Source organism: Plecotus auritus (genome assembly GCF_963455305.1).
Source record: "Plecotus auritus genome assembly, chromosome: 7".
NCBI lineage: Eukaryota > Metazoa > Chordata > Mammalia > Chiroptera > Vespertilionidae > Plecotus > Plecotus auritus.
The window spans coordinates 69,069,268-69,088,598 of NC_137774.1; the positions used below are offsets into that span (position 1 = coordinate 69,069,268).

Genomic DNA, 19,331 nt, shown 5'->3' on the forward strand with positions numbered 1-19,331 from the left:
CTATGCCCCTGATTCTATTATATTCACCAGATTATTCTGTTCCTCAGGTTTTTAATTCACTTGATTTTTAGGTTCACTTGTTGATAGATAGGTATTTGTTGTTCATAATTTTTCTCTTTACTTTTTTCTTCTTCCTCTTCTTTAAGAATACCTTTCAGCATTTCATATAATACTGGTTTGGTGGTGATGAACTCCTTTAGCTTTTTCTTATCTGTGAAGCTCTTTATCTGCCCTTCAATTCTGAATGATAGCTTTGCTGGGTAGAGTAATCTTGGTTGTAGGTTCTTGCTATTCATCACATTGAAAATTTCTTGCCACTCCCGTCTGGCCTGCATAGTTTCTGTTGAGAAATCAGCTGACAGTCGTATGGGTGCTCCCTTGTAGGTAACTAACTGTTTTTCTCTTCCTGCTTTTAATATTCTCTCTTTGTCTTTTGCTCTTGGCATTTTAATTATAATGTGTCTTGGTGTGGTCCTCTTTGGATTCCTTTTGTTTGGGGTTCTGTGCGCTTCCTGGACTTGTAGGTCTATTTCTTTCACCAGGTGGGGGAAGTTTTCAGTCATTATTTCTTCAAATAGGTTTTCAGTATCTTGCTCTCTCTCTTCTTCTGGCACCCCCATAATTCTGATGTTGGTACGCTTGAAGTTGTCCCAGAGTCTTCTTACACTATCTTCAACTTTTTGGATTTTTTTTTTTTGCTTTTTGCTTTTTCGGTTGAGTGTTTTTTGCTTCTTTGTGTTTCAATTCTTTGACTTGATTTTTGTGTTCCTCTTGTCTGTTTTTGGGTCTCTGTATAATATTTTTTATTTCAGTCAGTGTATGTTTAATTTCTAGTTGGTCCTTTTTCATATCTTCGAGGGTCTCATTATATTTATCGGCCTTTTCTAGGATATTCTTAAAAAGCCTTATAACCGTGGTTTTGAATTCTATATCCAGTCGTTTGTTTTCCTCCATTTCTTTCGTTTGTGATCTGTTTCTTTGACGCCGCATTTTCACTGCTTCCCTGAGTTGGTAAGGTAGATTTGTGTGCTAGGTTTCCAATATGGCCCAGTGGGTCTGCCTCCCCAGTTAACCTGAGGTGGACACTCTTGGTGCACCCCTTTGTGGACTGTGTGTACAGCCTTGTTGTAATTAAGTCTTGATTGTTGTTGGTATCACTGGGAAGAATTGACCTCCAGGCCAGTTGGCTGTAAGGATCAGCTGTGTCTATGCTGGGAGAAGTTCGGTGCTGGAGACAGCCTTATAGGATTAGACTTGTCAAATTGCAATAGCCTCTGTGCTCAGCTTGGATGGGGTGGAGTCTCAGTCTTGGCTTCCTGTCAGCCTTACCCTTGCGTGACATGCGCGCCTTCAGACCTCCACCTTCCCTGGCTCCTGAGTCTCTGCCTGAGAGTCCAGACTCCCCCCACAAGAGCGTGGGTCCCCAGGGGCTCGCCTGGAACCGGGGTTCAGTGCAGTCAGGAACCTCCGACTCCCTTCCACTAGGGAAAGCCTGTGGCAACCTCTGCAGCCTTTGTGCGCACTGGCGTGCGCGCGCGCACTTTCAGTCCTCCGCCTTCCCCGGCTCCCGAGTCTCCGCCTGAGAGTCCAGACTCCCCCCACAAGAGCGTGGGTCCCCAGGGGCTCGCCTGGAACCGGGGTTCAGTGCAGTCAGAACTGGGGCCCAGTGGAGTCAGGAACCTCCGACTCCCTTCCACTAGGGAAAGCCTGTGGCAACCTCTGCAGCCTTTGTGCGCACTGGCGTGTGCGCGCGCGCGCTTTCAGTCCTCTGCCTTCCCCGGCTCCGGAGTCTCCGCCCGAGAGTCCAGACTCCCCCCACAAGAGCATGGGTCTCCAGGGGCTCGCCAGGAACTGGGGTTCACTGCAGTCAGAACTGGGGCTCAGTGCATTCAGGAGCCTCTGACTCCCTTCCACTAGGGAAAGCCTGTGGCAACCTCTGCAGCCTTTGTGCGCACTGGCGCGTGTGCGCTTTCAGTCCTCCGCCTTCCCCGGCTCCCGAGTCTCTGCCGGAGAGTCCAGACGCCCCCCGTAAGAGCATGGGTCCCCAGGGGCTCGCCCGGAACTGGGGTTCAGTGCAGTCAGAACTGGGGTTCAGTGCGGTCGGGGGCTTCCTTCCCCCTTCCGCCAGAGAAAGTCAGCCAGGCTCTCAGCCGCCTTTCCTCTCTGCGCGCACAAAGACCCTTTGCCGTACCTCCAATTCTCTGTGAGCTTTTCTCTTTCCTTCTAGTTGTAGAATTTTCACTCAGCCAGCTTTCCTGTGGTTCTGGATGGTGTCTGTTCTGTCTTTTAGTTGTAGTTTTGAAATTGTTGTGCGAGGCAGCAGTTTAGGTGCTTACCTATGCCGCCATCTTGGTTTCTCCTCCTGTGGACATTTAAATACGAAAAACTCCCTGTAACCCCAAAATCCCCCACCCCCAAAAAAATGTTCCTGTGAAAAGTGACAGGCAGGTCTGCAAGTGAAAATCACCTGGAGCCAATAGGGCTGGGGGCTGGGGCCCAAGGCCTCTCGGGGTCCAGGTTGGGGTCCACAGCCCTGGACAGAGGAGCCAGCTGTGGAGAGGGACCACCCAGTTTGGGTCCTGGGACAGTGAGCAGGAGTTAGGGGGACGAGCCCAGGGGGTGCCCTCATCAGTGGGCCTCCCGCAATCTGGACTTGTAAGCAAAGCAGTTGGCCCATGGGTTCCATGCCGCACGCCCTGGAACTCCCCAGCCTCAGGGCACAACCTGCCCAGGAGACAATGGTTCCGTCCCAGGAGTCTGGACTGTTTCTGCACTCTGCCCTGGAGCCCGGGCATCCTCATCCCTCAGAGCGAAGACCAAGCACCCCCAGTGTGCAACTTGAGTTCAGCCTGGGGGCTGTCTCCTCTTCTGTGGACACACACAACCTTTCATGACACCTGAACTCCCCACATGGTCTTTCACCACTGCCCTCACCGCTGCATGCTTCATGCATACACAGACACAGCAGGTGCACACGCACAAACCACGATTTGGACCACAGCAGGTGAGCACAGAGTGAGGGCCGAAGGCTTTTCTTTCTTTTCTTTTTACTTTATTGATTTTAGAGAGAGAGAAACATCAGTTTGTTGTTCTACTTACTTATGTATTCATTAGTTCATTCTTCTATGTGCCCTGACCAGGGATTGAACCTGCAACCTTGGTGTATCAGGACAATACTAACCAACTAGCTACCTGGGCTGAGGGTCTTCTATCTCTGTGCCAGGAATGGGCAGGAGCAGGCTAGCTTTGTGAGGTGGGCGCTGCCTCAGCTGAGCCCGTCAGAGCTGTACCCCCAAAGAAGCAGTGTTCCTTCACAAACGGAGGTGCACCTTCAGGACAGGCCTGGGACATACACAGTGGCAGTGATAGGGCAATATCTGTGGAGACAGCTCTGTACTCATTGGAAGGCTGAGCCCAGCCCCAGCGAAATTTAGGGGGCTGTGTAGAGTCCCCACTGGGGTCACACTGAGCAAAGTGGAGTGGGTAACTTGGCTTTGAAGCCTGCATTTCCTCCCCATGTGACAAGTGCTCCTGCTGTCTACCTCTGGCTCCCAGGTGCTTGCCTGCTAATGTAATGGTCTGGAGGTGGGAGGTGGGCACCAGGAGCTGAAGACGGTGACATGCCAGGAGCGTGGCCTTGGTCTGGTTTGCCCATCTCGTCCCACCTTTCTCCAGGTGACCCAAGCTCGGCCAATGACACCCCCTCCCTGGTAGTCAGCACCTGGACCAATCCCTGCTGGGAAGTCTGACTTGTGTGCCCCACAGCAAGGCCACACCCTTTGTGCACTAGGGGATGCCCATGCTGTGGGTCTCGGCAGCTGCCAGGACCCTGGGTGAGAAGAGGGTGATGAGAGGCGAGGGGTGGAACCACCTCCTCCAGGCTCAGGCCCACCTATGCCTCTCCATCACCACCCCCAGGGCCACCTGCAGCAGCTGCAGGTTCCACTGAAGCAGAAGCAGGAGGGAGAGCAGGGCTCAGGCTCGAATGCCGAGGCTTCCACATGAACGGGAACACTCTGTAGGCGAGAAGGGGCCTCAGTGCAAGGCGGCGTCAAGAGTCCCGCCTTGGAAGCCGAGCGGAACCAGACCCGCAGCCACCATGAACAGCAAAGGTCAATATCCAACGCAGCCAACCTACCCTGTGCAGCCTCCAGGGAAGCCAGTGTACCCTCAGACCTTGCATCTCCCTCAGGCTCCACCCTATACGGATGCTCCACCCGCCTACTCAGAGCTCTATCGTCCGAGCTTTGTGCACCCAGGGGCTGCCACCGTCCCCACCATGTCAGCTGCATTTCCTGGCGCCTCACTGTATCTTCCCATGGCCCAGTCTGTGGCTGTTGGACCTTTAGGCTCCACAATCCCCATGGCTTATTATCCAGTTGGCCCCATCTATCCACCTGGTTCAACAGTGCTGGTGGAAGGCAGGTATGATGCAGGTGCCAGATTTGGAGCTGGGGCTACTGCTGGCACCATTCCTCCTCCACCCCCTGGATGCCCTCCCAATGCTGCTCAGCTTGCAGTCATGCAGGGAGCCAATGTCCTCGTAACTCAGCGGAAGGGGAACTTCTTCATGGGTGGTTCAGATGGTGGCTACACCATCTGGTGAAGACCCAAGGCCACCTCTGTGCCGGGAAAGACATCACATACCTTCAGCACTTCTCACAATGTAACTGCTTTAGTTATATTAACCTGAAGTTGCAGTTTAAGACACATGTTGTTGGGGTGTCTTTCTGGTGCCCAAACTTTCAGGCACTTTTCAAACTTAATAAGGAACCATGTAATGGTAGCAGTACCTCCCTAAAGCATTTTGAGGTAGGGGAGGTATCCATTCATAAAATGAATGTGGGTGAAACAGCCCTAAAGATCTTTAATTCCTCTGGAGTAATACTGTACCATACTGGTCTTTGCTTTTAGTAATAAAACATCAAATTAGGTTTGGAGGGAACTTTGATCTTCCTAAGAATTAAAGTTGCCAAATTATTCAAAAAAAAAAAAAAAAAAAAGAGTCCCGCCTCACAGCTCCTGGGCACAGGGCACCACCGAGGCTCACCGTCTCTTTGTCTCCGGGAGTATCATGGCCTCCGCCAGCAAGCCTTTGTACATGTCCGACTTGAGGAACCTCGGGTAGGAGTCCTGTAAGAAATGGTTGTCAACCCTGACGCCTTCCGCCTTCTCCCTCTCAGCTGCCCTCACCGCAGCCTGCCACTGCTCTGACCCTCGGAGCTCTCAGTGGACAGTGCTGGAGGTGGCCACCCAAGACCTGCCCTGACCAAGTCAGCTGACTCGGAGGGACCTGGGCTCCCTTCCAAGTGGGCCATTTAACAGCCAAAGATGAGCAAGAGCCCGGCACCCACACATGGAGGAGTGAACCAGGGTGCCTCCTGCAAGGGAATACAGAGCAGCTGTCTGCCCCGTAGAGTGAGGGCAAGGACACAGAGCCGACTAACAAGGGCAAGAGGAACTGTACAGTAGACAAGTGGGGGAGGAATCTATGAATCTAATTGGTTATATTTTAGAAAGATGAATATAAATTTATCTTGGGAAGGAGGGAAAAAGGTAGGGGGCAGCAATAAAAGCTAGATTTATTAGAATTTACCCTGCTTTACAGATTGGGTTTTGAAACTAGATATTTCACATAATTATAAAATAAGTAAGCAATCCCCAAACATTGGAAGTAAAGGGTCGTAATTGGAGCTGGATATCCAGGGGTGACACCATCCTAACCACACATAATGACAGAGCCGTTCAAGAGGACGTCCCAAATAGGACACATACAAGGGACCAAAAGAGGAAAAAAGGAAACCATTTCTAGCGGTTGTATGGTAAATGGTGCTGTGTGTCGTTCAGTTCAGACTACTGAGTGGATTTTGAGAAAGCAAATGAGTAATTAGTATTGTTGGAAACCAAGATTTTCAGTGGGAGTGAAAAAAGAGAGAAATAAGATCAGGGAGGTAGAGAAAGTCTAATCCTGAACCTGAAGTACAAGTGTCAGTATGATTCAAATACATTCTTTTTAAAACACATATTTCCTAATTCTGTCCACTGAAAGGCCGGGAAATGATGACCACCCCAGTGGTACGAACACATCTGGTATGCAGGTCAAGGTTTCTAAACAACATCCATGAAAAAGGGCCAGGGCTGACTGGGAAATGGCCTAGGTCTGGAGCAGGATGAACCTGGACAGTATCACACCAGGAAGCAAGGAAGTCACCATTGACTTTGGGACACATCAGAGAACTTTGAATATCACATAAGAATAAGAACTGACATGGGCCCCAGCTGGTTTGGCTCAGTGGATAGAAGTGTCGGACTGTGGACTGAAGGGTCCCAGGTTTGATTCTGGTCAGGGGCATATGCCTGGGTTGCGGGCTTGATCTCCTGTTGGGGGCGTGTAGGAGGCAGCCAGTCAATTATTCTTTCTCATCATTGATGTTTCTCTCTCTCTGAAATCAATAAAAACATAAAAAGAAAAAAAAACTGACATGGATTTAAACCCATTAAATCCAGTGAAAATGTGAATTTGTGATGGTATTAAAAACACTGAAACCTCATGACCTCCCTCGGCGGATATCAGGGTCAAACTCATTATTTTGATAAGTGGTAATTAAAAGAAGGAATCAGAGGAGAAACCAAGATGGTGGCACAGGTAAGCACCTAAACTGCTGCCTCGCACAACAATTTCAAAACTACAACTAAAAGACAGAACAGACACCATCCAGAACCACAGGAAAGCTGGCTGAGTGAAAATTCTACAACTAGAAGGAAAGAGAAAAGCTCACAGAGAATTGGAGGTATGGCAAAGGGTCTTTGTGCACGCAGAGGGAAGGGCGGCTGAGAGCCTGGCTGACTTTCTCTGGCGGAAGGGGGAAGGAAGTCCCCGACCACACTGAACCCCAGTTCTGACTGCACTGAACCCCAGTCCGGGGCGAAACCCCGTGGACCCAGGCTCATACAGGGGGAGTCTGGACTGTCAGGTAGAGAGAAAGGCACCCGAAGACTCGGAGACCCCGGGGGAGACCCGGGGGAGCCCTGGGCGGGCAGGGGTCTGGAGGTGCGCGTGCCAGTGTGCACAAAGGCTGCGGAGGTTGCCACAGGCTTTCCCTAGCAGAAGGGAGTCGGAAGCTCCTGACTGCACTGAACCCCAGTTCTGACTGCACTGAACCCCAGTTCCAGGCGAGCCCCTGGGGACCCACGCTCTTACGGGGGGGATTCTGGACTCTCGGGCAGAGACTCGGGAGCCAGGGAAGGCAGAGGTGTGGAGGCTCGCGCATGCCAGTGCGCACAAAGGCTGCGGAGGTTGCCACAGGCTTTCCCTAGTGGAAGGGAGTCAGAAGCTCCTGACTGCACTGAGCCCCAGTTCTGACTGCACTGAACCCCAGTTCCAGGCGAGCCCCTGGGGACCCACGCTCTTGTGGGGGGAATCTGGACTCTCGGGCGGAGACTCGGGAGCCGGGGAAGGTCTGAAGGCGCGTGCGCACAAGGGCAAGGCTGACTGGAAGCCAAGGCTGTCTGCTCCGCCCTCAGACTCCACCCCATCCAAGCTGAGCACAGAGGCTATTGCAATTTGGCAAGTCTAATCCTATAAGGCTGTCTCTAGCACAGAATTTCTCCCAGTGTAGACGCAGCTGATCCTTACAGCCAACTGGCCTGAAGGTCAGTTCCTCCCAGTGATACCAACAACAATCAAGACTTAACTACAACAAGGCTGTACACACAGTCCACAAAGGGGTGCACCAAGAGTGTCCACCTCAGGTTAACTGGGGAGGCAGACCCACTGGGCCATATAGGAAACCTAGCACACAAATCTACCCTACCAACTCAGGGAAGCAGTGAAAATGCGGCGTCAAAGAAACAGATCACAAACGAAAGAAATGGAGGAAAACAAACGACTGGATATAGAATTCAAAACCACGGTTATAAGACTTTTCAAGAATATCCTAGAAAAGGCCATAAATATAACGAGACCCTTGAAGATATGAAAAAGGACCAACTAGAAATTAAACATACACTGACTGAAATAAAAAATATTATACAGAGACCCAACAACAGACTAGAGGAACACAAGAATCAAGTCAAAGAATTGAAATACAAAGAAGCAAAAAACACTCAACCGAAAAAGCAAAAAGAAAAAATAATCCAAAAAGTTGAAGATAGTGTAAGAAGACTCTGGGACAACTTCAAGCGTACCAACATCAGAATATGGGGGTGCCAGAAGAAGAGAGAGAGCAAGATACTGAAAACCTATTTGAAGAAATAATGACTGAAAACTTCCCCCACCTGGTGAAAGAAATAGACCTACAAGTCCAGGAAGCGCACAGAACCCCAAACAAAAGGAATCCAAAGAGGACCACACCAAGACACATCATAATTAAAATGCCAAGAGCAAAAGACAAAGAGAGAATCTTAAAAGCAGCAAGAGAAAAACAGTTAATTACCTACAAGGGAGCACCCATACGATTGTCAGCTGATTTCTCAACAGAAACTATGCAGGCCAGAAGGGAGTGGCAAGAAATTTTCAAAGTGATGAATAGTAAGAACCTACAACCAAGATTACTCTACCCAGCAAAGCTATCATTCAGATTGAAGGGCAGATAAAGAGCTTCACAGATAAGAAAAAGCTAAGGGAGTTCATCACCACCACCAAACCAGTATTATATGAAATGCTGAAAGGTATTCTTAAAGAAGAGGAAGAAGAAAAAAGTAAAGATAAAAATTATGAACAACAAATACATATCTATCAACAAGTGAACCTAAAAATCAAGTGAATTAAAAACCTGAGGAACAGAATAATCTGGTGAATATAATAAAATCAGGGGCATAGAAAGGGAGTGGACTGATAATTCTCAGGAGGAAAGGGGGGGTTCAGGAAGAGACTGGACAAAAATCATACACCTATGGATGAGGACAGTGGGGGGGAGGTAAGGGCAGAAGGTGGGGTGGGAACCGGGTGGAGGGGAGCTATGGGGGGAAAAAGGAGAAACAATTGTAATAATCTGAATAAAGATTTATTTAAAAAAAATAAAAATAAAAGAAGGAATCAGCCCTAGCTGGATTGGCTCAGTGGATAGAGCATTGGCCCTTGGACTGAAGGGTCCTGGATCAATTCCAGTCAAGGGCGTGTACCTTGGTTGCAGGCTCAATCCCCAGCCCTGGTCAGGGCATGTGCGGGAGGCAACCAATCAGTGTGTCTCTCTCACATCTGTTTCTCTTTCTCTCCCCCTCCCTTCCACTATCTAAAAATCAATGGAAAAAAATATCCTTGGGTGAGGATTAGTAACAACAACAAAAGAAGGAATCAAGCATTGATCTGCCTTTCCTATATGAGTACCACTGGCCAGCAAAGAGCAGGGAGGGGAGGCTTCAGCTCATAAACAGGTGTGATGGGATCAGACCTTTGCTGATGAAATCACGAGTCTGGGCAATGACTGTTAGTGGAGGCAGCCAATCTCATGTACCTCCTGATGGAAGAACACACCAAACTGAAGAAAATATTCTTGACAACACTGAACAAATAAGCAACAAAACTGAAAGTGACTTCTGATCAAGATTTAAATGGTAACTACCAATTTTTAGCAACTACCAATTTGGGGGCAGAGAAACACATCAAAGAGACTACAGGGACTCAGCAAAATCCAGACTATGGGAAACTACAGAACAAAGGACCCAGTTCCTTCCAAACAAAACAGAAAACTTTTTACAAGATGTAGAGGAAACCTACACAGTCCTCTAAAAAGAGATTTAAGAGACATTCACCAGTGTATGGAACCTGTTTGGGTCCAAAGTCAAGCAAATTTTAAAAAATTAGATAAATAGTTGTAGGCTGTGGTATACAGAATAAAGCTGCCCAGCGATGTCTACATCCTGATCCCTAGGCCCTATGAATATGTCCTCTCATGTGGCAAAGGGACTCTGCAGATGTGATTAAAGTGATGATGTTGAGATGGGGAGACTGCCTGGATTATCCGGGTGGGCTCAGTGTAAGCACAGGGATCTTGAGAAGTGAAAGAGGGAGGCAAGGGGATCAGAGAAAGAGAGAGAGAGAGACAGAGAGAGAGAGAGACAGAGAGAGGAGAGAGATTTAAAGATGATACACTGCTGCTACACCTGAAACTAATATAATATTAGAATGTATCTCAACTATAATTGAAAAATAAATTTTAATTAAAAAAAGAAAAGAAAGAAAAAGCCCTGGCCAGGTGGCGCAGTTGGTTGGAGCATCATCCTAAAGTGCAAAGATTGCGTGCGGACTGGTTTGCTCTCCGGTCAGGGCACACACTACAGGAAGCAACCAATGAATGCCTGGATGGTGGAGCAACGGATTGATGTTTCTCTCTCAAATCAATTAAAATTTTTTTCTTAATTAAAAAAAAAAAAAAGATGATACGCTGCTGTCTTTGAAGATGGAGGACGGGCCATGAGCCAGGGATGGGGGTGAACGGCCGTGAAATGGATTCTCCCCTAAAGCCTCCAGAAGGAACCAGCCTCGAGACACCTTGACTTTAGCTCAGAGATACCCGTCTCAGTCTCTGGCCTCTGGAGGATAAATGTGTGTTCATCTAAGTCACCAAGTTTGTGACATTTTCTATAGCAGCAACGGAAACTAACCTAAGAGTGGGCAGGTGTGGACCCTGACTGGCTATTTGAGGACACTGAGTAAGCTGTGTGTTCTGGGTGTGCTGCTGGCGTCTGCACACCCGGCTAAGGCCTGTAGAGGAACTTCCTGGAATATCTACACACAGGAAGTGTGGAAATGGCTTTACAGTCACGGGAGGAAGTGCTCACCTTCTTCATCAGCATGTAGATGTGCAGCTGGGCATCATCCAGCACGTAGCGGTGGGGCTGGCGCAGGCCCTCCAGTGTCCGCTCCATCGTCTGGCTGTCGATATTGACCCAGCGGGCAGCGCCAGGGGCCAAGAACTGCCTGTGCATGGGGACGAGGGACAGCCCCGGTGGGTCCAGGCTCCACAGTCCTGCCCTCCGGCCTGCCAGGCCCACCTCTCGCACTCACTGGTACACAGAGTCCACCAGGGCGGGGATCTGGGCCTGCCCTCCATGGCGCAGCTCCTCACATGCCTCCCAGAAGCTGAGGTTCTCGGCTGGGGGTCCAAGCACCAGGTCAGGCCCAACCTGAGCTGCGGCCAGGGCTGATTGAAACCTGGGTAGGGGGGGAGTCCCAGGCAAAAACCTCCCTCACTGGGGCCTCAAATAGGAGGTGGGGGCATCTCACCACTGAACTCTTTCCTGAGAAAGTCCATGAAATGGGCCCGGCCCACAGGGTCTTCCAGGAGTTCCCGGAAGCTGAAGCCCCATTGCTCCACACGGAGCTTCGTGGGTGCAGCCACACTAGGGAAGGGGTGGGTGTGTCAGGAACACGAGGACTGTGGGGTGGGTGGGATAGTTGGGAAGAACACCGCAGACCCCCTCTCCCACCCTCAGCTCACTTGGGGGCGTTCATGGCCCAGTAGGTGTCATCATCTGTGATCCAGGGGTTGCTGGGCAGGCACCCCGACATGATGGGGTCATGCGGGCCATGCTGACTGCTGAACTTCAGGTACCTGGGGTGGGGATGGTGCCAGGGGCCAGTGCAGGCAGGAGTTATGGGTCAAGGGCACTAGAGGAAGGGTCTGGGCTCTGGGCTTGGGGTCTCCAGCTGCCACCCCCATCCCACTCACGCCTCAAGGCAGACAGAGGACTTCACCCGGATCCTGCCCAGGGCCTTTGTGCAGCACTCAATCTATGACATGGAACCTGTGAGCAGGGCCAGGGCGGCATCAGCCAGCCCACTCCCCTGTTCCGGCCCCAAGACCTACCTCCTGCTTGTAGAAATCCGTGTTCTTGGTCTGGAAGGGCCAGGGGAAGCTACAGTTAGAAGGCAGGCCCCTGGGGACCGACATCCCACCATGGCCCAGGCCCCTGTCTCACCCTCCTCTGATGGCAGGGTCTGACTATCCAGGAAGCTTTCAGGGAGCTATAGGTTGGAGGTTTCCAGAATGTTCTCAAAGTTGCCTTGAGGTGCCCCAATGATCACTATCCCATATTTTCAAATGTACTTAAATTACTTTTTAAAAACAACACATAGGTGAGAAATACTATGATGAGTCACACTAGGAACCCAGGCTGTTGACTGTGCTCCAAACTCACCATGTTCAGAATTTGGAACCTGCCTGCCACCTCCCTGTGGGCCAAGTGGAGGGGCGTGGCCATGGGACTGGCTGGCCCTTCTGAACACTGCACACCCCTCACTGGTCAGCGAGCAGAGGCACAAGCCACCCCAGGTGCCTGTGATTTCCCAATTCTGTGTCAGCCCTCCTGGATTGACCTTAAAATGGGAAATTATAAACCTATGATCATGAGCTTATGGTTTTGAACTCAGGAAGAAGCTTTATCAGAAAGGTACTAAATGTATCTGTTCTGTTTGGGGTTTCATAGGATTTGAACAGGGGGCTCTGCTGCTACAAAGTTTGGCCATGCCTGTCCTGGTGCAGTTGGTTCCCGAGGCCAGCAGAGGCCTTGGAGAGGTGGCTGGTCTGGCCTGGGAGAGAGGCCCCCGCCCTCCCCAGAGCCCATCGCACTTACTTGCACCCAGAGCAGCAGGTGGGAAGTGAGAGAGGACAAAAGTTAGCAGGGGGTCTGGGAATGGGGGGCTAGGGTGAGGCGAGAGTGAGACCAGGAGTGGGACAGGGCACATGGAGTGGACAGATGAATGCACAGATAGGGGGAAGCCCCCAAGTAGTCCCAGAGTGGTGGAGTGGGGGTGGGGAGGGGTGTGTGCATGGGGATGGGGATGGCAGGAGGCCTGGGTGCAGGGGTGGGGAGCGGGGGGCATGTATTTAGGCGTGGGGAATGGGTGGGGGTGGAGCATGCATGCCTGCAGGGGTCTTACCATCTGCACTCTCCTGGCAATGCAGGAGCCCCGCTCTGGACCCTGCTCCAGCACATTCGGGACCCCAGGCTGCAGAGGGGAGAGTAGATGAGGCAGGGAGCACAGCTCAGATGGGCTGCTAAGACTCCACCCTAGAGCTATGTTCCTGCCCCCAACTAACCCCCATATATTGAAACTCTGAGCCCACATGTTACCCTTTGACATAGAAACTGACACTCAGAGGAACCCAGAAACCTGAGTCTCCTCTCTGCCCATTTCCACCCCCAAGTGACCACCCTCTCAGAGCCACTCTGGGTTTTCTCCCCAGCCCCTCCCCCAGCTCATAGCTCCTGAGTTCCACATTCCTGTGTCATCCCAGCCTGGCTTTGCCACTACAGCGAAATCTTTGACTTTTCTCCCCAAACCTCCCCATTCTTCCTCTCTTCAGTCAAGCTCACCTTCATATACCTGACTGCTCAAGCCAGAGACCTAAGCACCTAAGACAGTTCCACTCACCCAAACCCACTCGACCTACACCTTGTCCTCACACACACATGCTGGCCTGGCCTCTCCCTCCCTCTGCCCAAGTCAGAACTCTCGTGTCCACTTGCCCAGAGGCTCCAGCTGCCACTCCTGGTCCCCTCCACACGCACCACTCACCCATACCGCTGGCCTGGCCCACTCCCGGCCCCTCCACACGCACCACTCACCCATACCGCTGGCCTGGCCCACTCCCGGCCCCTCCGCACGCACCACTCACCCATACCGCTGGCCTGACCCACTCCTGGGCCCCGGCCTCAGCTCATGCACATAGTGTTGGGGCCATGCCCACTCCACCTTCCTCCCACGGCCCGCCGCCTGGCCCTCAGATGGAAGATTGAGTCATTTTCCTGGAGAAGTCATCAGGCCTGTTGGTGCCTCCCAGAATCTATTTCTTTGGTTTTTTTCCCCACAGGAGCTCCCGTTCATGGTTTGCTGTGACTGCCACATGGACCCAGACATCTCTCCACTGCCCCACACAGTCAGGGGACCTCAAACCACCTGCCAGGACTGCGGTTCTGGGCAAGGCCTGACTCCTGACCAGCACCCTCAGAAGCTGCAGCTAAGCCTCGCCCCCACTTGCCTCATCCCTCGGGTCTTTAGGTCCCCCCACAGCTTCCGCAGGCCTCTCCCTTAAACCTAGAGAGAAGCGTTTTGTCCCGTGGTCTGTGAGTGGGGGGCAGCCTTAGTCCTGGCTTCATGCTCTTTAGGTTCTAATGAGCCACAGACTAGAACAGCCGTGGGCAAACTACGGCCCGCGGGCCGGATCCGGCCCGTTCGGCTGTTCTATCCGGCCCGCGGAGCCAAAAGAGCGGAGGGTTCTCTTGCTCTCCCCTCTGCTCCTTTACTTTGAATTTATATTAGTTCACACAAACACTCCATCCATGCTTTTGTTCCGGCCCTCCGGTCCAGTTTAAGAACCCATGTGGCCCTCGAGTCAAACAGTTTGCCCACCCCTGGACTAGAACCTCCTGTCACCCAGGGCCACCATTTGAGGCGCACACACTGACTCCGGCGGGACCTGCTGCTGTCCAAGGAACCAGCCCTCCCCACACAAGGGCTCACCGGGGGCCTGTTCACCAGCCAGTACGTCTGCTCCTGGCACGCAATGACCAGCCTGTCCCCCTTCCTGCGCTGCTTAGCAGCCCTGGGGAGGGATAGGCAGAGTTGGGGGAACAGGCACCCACCATAGCACCTCCCACACCCACCCTCCGGCCAGGGCCTGGGCAGGCAGCCAAGCCTGCCTGGCACTGTTTCTGGTCCCATGGCTGCCAGTGCCCAGCTAAGTGCCTCTGGGCTTCCTGGGCAGTCTGGGCTCTGTGCCCGCTGGGTGGCGGCGGGGGGGGGTGGGGAGGGTCTCACCGCAGCTGTTCTCTCGCCTGCATCACTACCAGGTCCCACGTGTGGTTGATCTTCCTGTGCAGCTGGTCATAGTGCTCCTGGGGGTAGCGTTCAGGTCTCCAGTGGCTAAGCCTCTTCCATGCGAAGCTCAGGGGCGGGGCATGGGCCCTCCCACCTCCCCACTGAGACACACAGGGTATGGCGTGTTTGTGCGCCTGCATTATCCTGGGGCCTGGGCTGTGTGCTCTGGTCAAACTGTGAGGCCCTAAGGACATGAGTGGGGCTTGGGCTCTTCTGGCTGGACTCAGCCTGGGGTGAGGGTCCCACCTTCTCATGGTCGACCAGGGCCCCCTGCTTTCGGATATTCTTCTTGGCGAGGTAGATGGCTGGAAGGACAGGGAGCAGGCTGCAGAGGAGCACTCTGCCCTCCTTCCCTGTGCATCACCCAACGGCCTCGGTCCTGGGAGCTGTTCCAGGCCAGCCCACCCTTCCTCACTCACCATAGTCAAGCTCAGCCGCTGGCCACAGAGTGCTGGTCCAGAAATAGGGTGTCTGGTGCCATGTGGGAACAAGGGGTATCTGGGACCTCCTGGGCCTTCCCCACCCCAGGAGCTGTCCCTACCCTCTCAGCTCCATTGGGAAGAGACTGGGCTGGCTGGGGATGGGGAGCCAGAGAATCTGCCTGTCTGTCCATGGCCCGGAGGCTCGGCTGACCACCGGCCATTCTCCCACCTGGAACTGAGCTCCATTCACCTCTTGGGGCCCTGACCCAGCTCCAGGGGCCTTCACTCCAGGGAGGGGTGGGTGGGGCCTTCCCAAGCCCCAGATTTAGTCACAGTCTCTGCTGGGAGGCAGGGACAGAGACTGAAGGCAGGCCTGACCTGGGTTCCTATTGTGGACAGGAAGGGCAGGCAGGGAGTTCCATCATGACTGAGGACACAGACACACTGAGGTGCAGGGATCCTGTCCTCAGGCCCACACAGCCTCCTTCTTGGAGTAGGGGCCTAAGCCCCGGGGAAGCTGGCAAAATCCTCCCTACGTACTAATTACCTTATGGAGGCCCTGCTGTGGTCCCAGAGAAACAAGTTAAGGCCCCTCCCCTTAACTTGATCCTTCTACCACAAGGAAGCTTCCAGCCCTAACCGATTTGGCTCAGTGGATAGAGCGTCAGCCTGCGGACTGAAGGGTCCCAGGTTAGATTCTGGTCAAGGGCGTGTACTTTGGTTGGCATGTGCAGGAGGCAGCTGATCAATGTTTCTCTCTCATCGATGTTTCTAACTTTCTATCCCTCTCCCTTCCTCCCTGTAAGAAATCAATAAAAAATATATATTTTTTAAAAGGAAGCTTCCAGTGCAGGCCTTTTGGGGAGGGGACAGTAGAACACCAGGCCTGCTGTGATGTCACCCCAGCCCCACCTTTTCCAGAAGTTCCTAGTGGGACTGCTGGCTTCCCACCTGCTCCCAGTTGAGCCTGACCTGGAACCTGTAGAGCGTTTCATCAAGCTGGAGCCCAAGGCTGCGGGGGTCGTGCAGCGCATACAGGTAGCCATGCCGAACCAGGAGGATGCCCAGGTGCAGGGCCTCTGGGGTAGGGTTGGGAGGTTAAGGCAGGGTGGCAAATTCTCATCTGGGGAGAATTGAGCAGGGTCTCTGGGGATGAGTTCCCCTTCCCCGACACACTTGGCTTGGCCCTAAAACTGCTGAGCCCCAGAAGGCCCAGCCTTATTAGCCCTGGGACCCCAGGGTGGGCTAGGCGCCAGGATGGGCAGTGAGCTGACCCCCTTACCCTCCTCTGAGATGCAGTACTTTTGGATCAGCCACTCCACGAGGTCGCTGCCTGTGTAGTAGCAGAGATTGTGTGGTGGAGGCCAAGGCAGGGCCGGCAGCCCCCAACCCCCACACCCCAGCCTCACCAGTCACAGCGTGTGGAATGACTGTGATGAGCAGTCGCTGGCTCCGCATCTTCACGCCCTGGTCGGGGTCCTGCATACTCACGACCACCCGCTCCATCTGGGCAAAGGGGACACTTGTGGGGTCGCCCCAGCCAGCCTCCCCCATCCCACATCCTGATTCCACCGACCTGGTTGCCCGGATCAGTGTGGGCAGAGATTAACACACACAGATGGTGGGATTTCAGGCCTTGCTGGCAATGGGTGGGGGCGTGGTGAAGGCGAAGGGCCACTCCCCTAACCCCCAGCCCTTGGGGTCTCTGCGGCCTCACCCTGCCCCACAAAATGCCAACATCCCCAGGTCAAAGTCTACATTTGCGCTCACCTGCACCCACTCCTCTCCTGCCCCTCCCAGCTTTGATGCCAGAAATCCTGGGGACCGCAATACCCTCACCCAGCACCCACCTTGCTTAGGTGAGGCATCTGCGCACGGGGGAACCCACCATGGGACGCAGGGCCAGCGGCCATGGCTAGGGGTGAAGCCCTGGGGGGTATTGGCATCCGAGATGCCCTGCCCCGCCCCACCCCGCCCCGCCCTGCCCCGCCCCACGTCCGAGTTAACCCTCCCTGGTCTGGAGTTGGTCCCTGGTCCCATTCCGGGTCTGGGAAGTGGCCGGTGCCAGGCCAGCCACCCCAAGGAGCTTCTCCCTACCGTAGGGAGAAACTGAGGCCCCCGCAGGGAGGACTTGCTAGGAGCTGCGTGACTGTGAAAGGTGCCCTGAGGTGGGACCCGAAGATGTGGGCTTAGAGCGGGGTCTTGTGAGAGGGTAGGGGCTCAGGAAGACGGGGGCGGGGGGAGCTCAGAGAGGGGTGAGGACTCAGGGAGAGGGTGAGAGATCAGGGAAGGGGAGGGGGCTCTGGAGGAGGAGGGTCTCCAGGAGAGGGAAGTTTTGGCGAAGGTGGGCTGGGTTGGGGGACAATGGGTCTACTGTAACCCCTGCAGGGACCAGGGGCGGAGGGGGCTGTGGGGTCAGACAAGGGGTCTGACTGCCCTAGGAGGGTGTGCTTGCGATTGTGTGATACCCTGGGTGTCATCGCGTGGATGCCACCAGCACCTATGACATTTGTGGCTGCATAGGGTGTTGGGTAGGGGTCCTTTGAGATTGGGGGAAGGTGGAAGGTAGCTCACTTTCCATCAGCTGCACAGGACCTGGGTGGGGCCAGTTAGGGAACTGGCAGAGATCCCTTTATTGGGAAGGAAGGATCACACACACACACACACACACACACACACACACACACTGGCCAGTTCCAGCCCTTTCCCTCCTCCAACTTCTTGGCCATCCCCACCCCAGACCTCCTTTGCTGGGGCCATTTTAAGGGCTACAAACAGGTCCATTTCTGCTTTTTGGAAACAAGAGGCCCCCTCCTTCCCTCTCCCCTCAGGGGTTTGGGGCAGGGCAGGATGAGGTTAGCCTTTGGCCAGCAGCCTTTGACATGTGATCTGAATCCATTTCCACTGCTGGTGAGGACAGGTCCAGCATGAGCTGGGGTAGGGGGACTGGAGGGAGCTCCTACTCCAGCCAGGTTACCATCCTGCCTTAGATCTCAGTGAACTCCCACCCAGCCCCACCCACACAGGTGAGGTCAGGCTGGACCCAGGCCTGGCTGTCCTCTCTGAATGAATGGACATCTCATGAGAAGGCCACCAGAGGCCAGAGCTGTCCCTCACCTTGGGACAAGTAACTTCCCTGACTGACCCCGCTTATCCCAGAGAAAAGGCAACAGGAATGGGCCCCAGCAGGGGGGCGTGGGGAGGGGGGAATCCTGTCTTGGAAAGACTGGGGGCAGTTGGGGCTTGGAGGGGAACAGTCCCTCCCAAGCCCAAGTGTCCCCTAGCCCCCAGGGCCTGTTGGCCTCTTGCTCACAAAGGGGCTCCTTTGGGCAAGACTGGGTCTAATCCCTGGGTGTCCTCAGAAATAGGAGTGGGCAGAGGGGGCCTAGAAAGAAGGGGACTCAGGCTGTTCCATCTCCTCCTGATACACTTAGACCTAGGCCTTTGGTCCAGCTGTCCCAGCCTGAAGTCCAGCTTACCCCTGTCCTCGCAGGGCTGACTCCACGGTTTGCTTAGGCGTCAAGACCAGAAGCCCCTTCTCTGCCCACCACCCCTCAACACTCCACCACCCGGTTCTGTTTTGGATCAATGTCCTCTTCTCCCCAAGGACAAGGAGGGGTCTTCAGAATCTTCTGGGTCCCCAGAGCATAGAGACCCCAACCCACACCACCACCCACCCAGGCCAGTGAATAAACACAGAAATGGCTGTGTGGGTGGGACCCCAGCCCCGTGCATGTGTGCTCTGGTTGCTCTGTGCTGATGACTGTGGGGTGCAGGGCCAGGAGGCTGTGCAGACACACATAGCTTCCGCCAGCCCCGAGGCCAGGCGGTTCTGGGAGTCCCCTCTGCCTAGACAGAAGCTCCGAGGATGGGGAGTGGGCGGCGGGGGGAGGGGGGGGGACTGTTGGGCCCCAGGTGCGGCCTGCACTGCTTACTGGTAATGAGAGCCTGGGGACATGGGGAGGGGGACGCACCTGCTCCACTGGGCGTCCCAGCCCCCTATCGGCCCCGCCCTGAGGGCTTCCCCGGAGAGCCCCCGACTCCTGCGGGCGCCTTGGGAGTAAGGCAGCCCTGGTGGCCAGAGC

The 19,331-nt window shown here is 53.8% G+C and overlaps 2 protein-coding genes across 2 annotated transcripts; one reads left to right on the forward strand and one right to left on the reverse strand.

Moving 5' to 3' along the window:
• Positions 1–3,049: 3,049 nt before the first annotated feature.
• RGS11 (regulator of G protein signaling 11) lies at positions 3,050–19,328 on the reverse strand. Its single transcript, XM_080682753.1, has 17 exons — positions 19,221–19,328; positions 16,656–16,752; positions 16,529–16,579; positions 16,219–16,325; positions 15,244–15,295; positions 15,071–15,129; positions 14,765–14,841; positions 14,468–14,549; positions 12,884–12,952; positions 11,811–11,840; positions 11,673–11,734; positions 11,442–11,555; positions 11,228–11,343; positions 11,009–11,096; positions 10,783–10,921; positions 5,051–5,133; positions 3,050–4,016 (listed from the first exon to the last, which is right to left on the reverse strand). The coding sequence occupies exons 2-17, from the start codon at positions 16,750–16,752 to the stop codon at positions 3,893–3,895; spliced, it is 1,350 nt and encodes a 449-aa protein (XP_080538879.1). The 5' UTR covers positions 19,221–19,328; the 3' UTR covers positions 3,050–3,892.
• LOC308255385 (DAZ-associated protein 2-like) lies at positions 4,075–4,792 on the forward strand. Its single transcript, XM_080682752.1, has one exon. The coding sequence runs from the start codon at positions 4,100–4,102 to the stop codon at positions 4,604–4,606; it is 507 nt and encodes a 168-aa protein (XP_080538878.1). The 5' UTR covers positions 4,075–4,099; the 3' UTR covers positions 4,607–4,792.
• Positions 19,329–19,331: the final 3 nt, after the last annotated feature.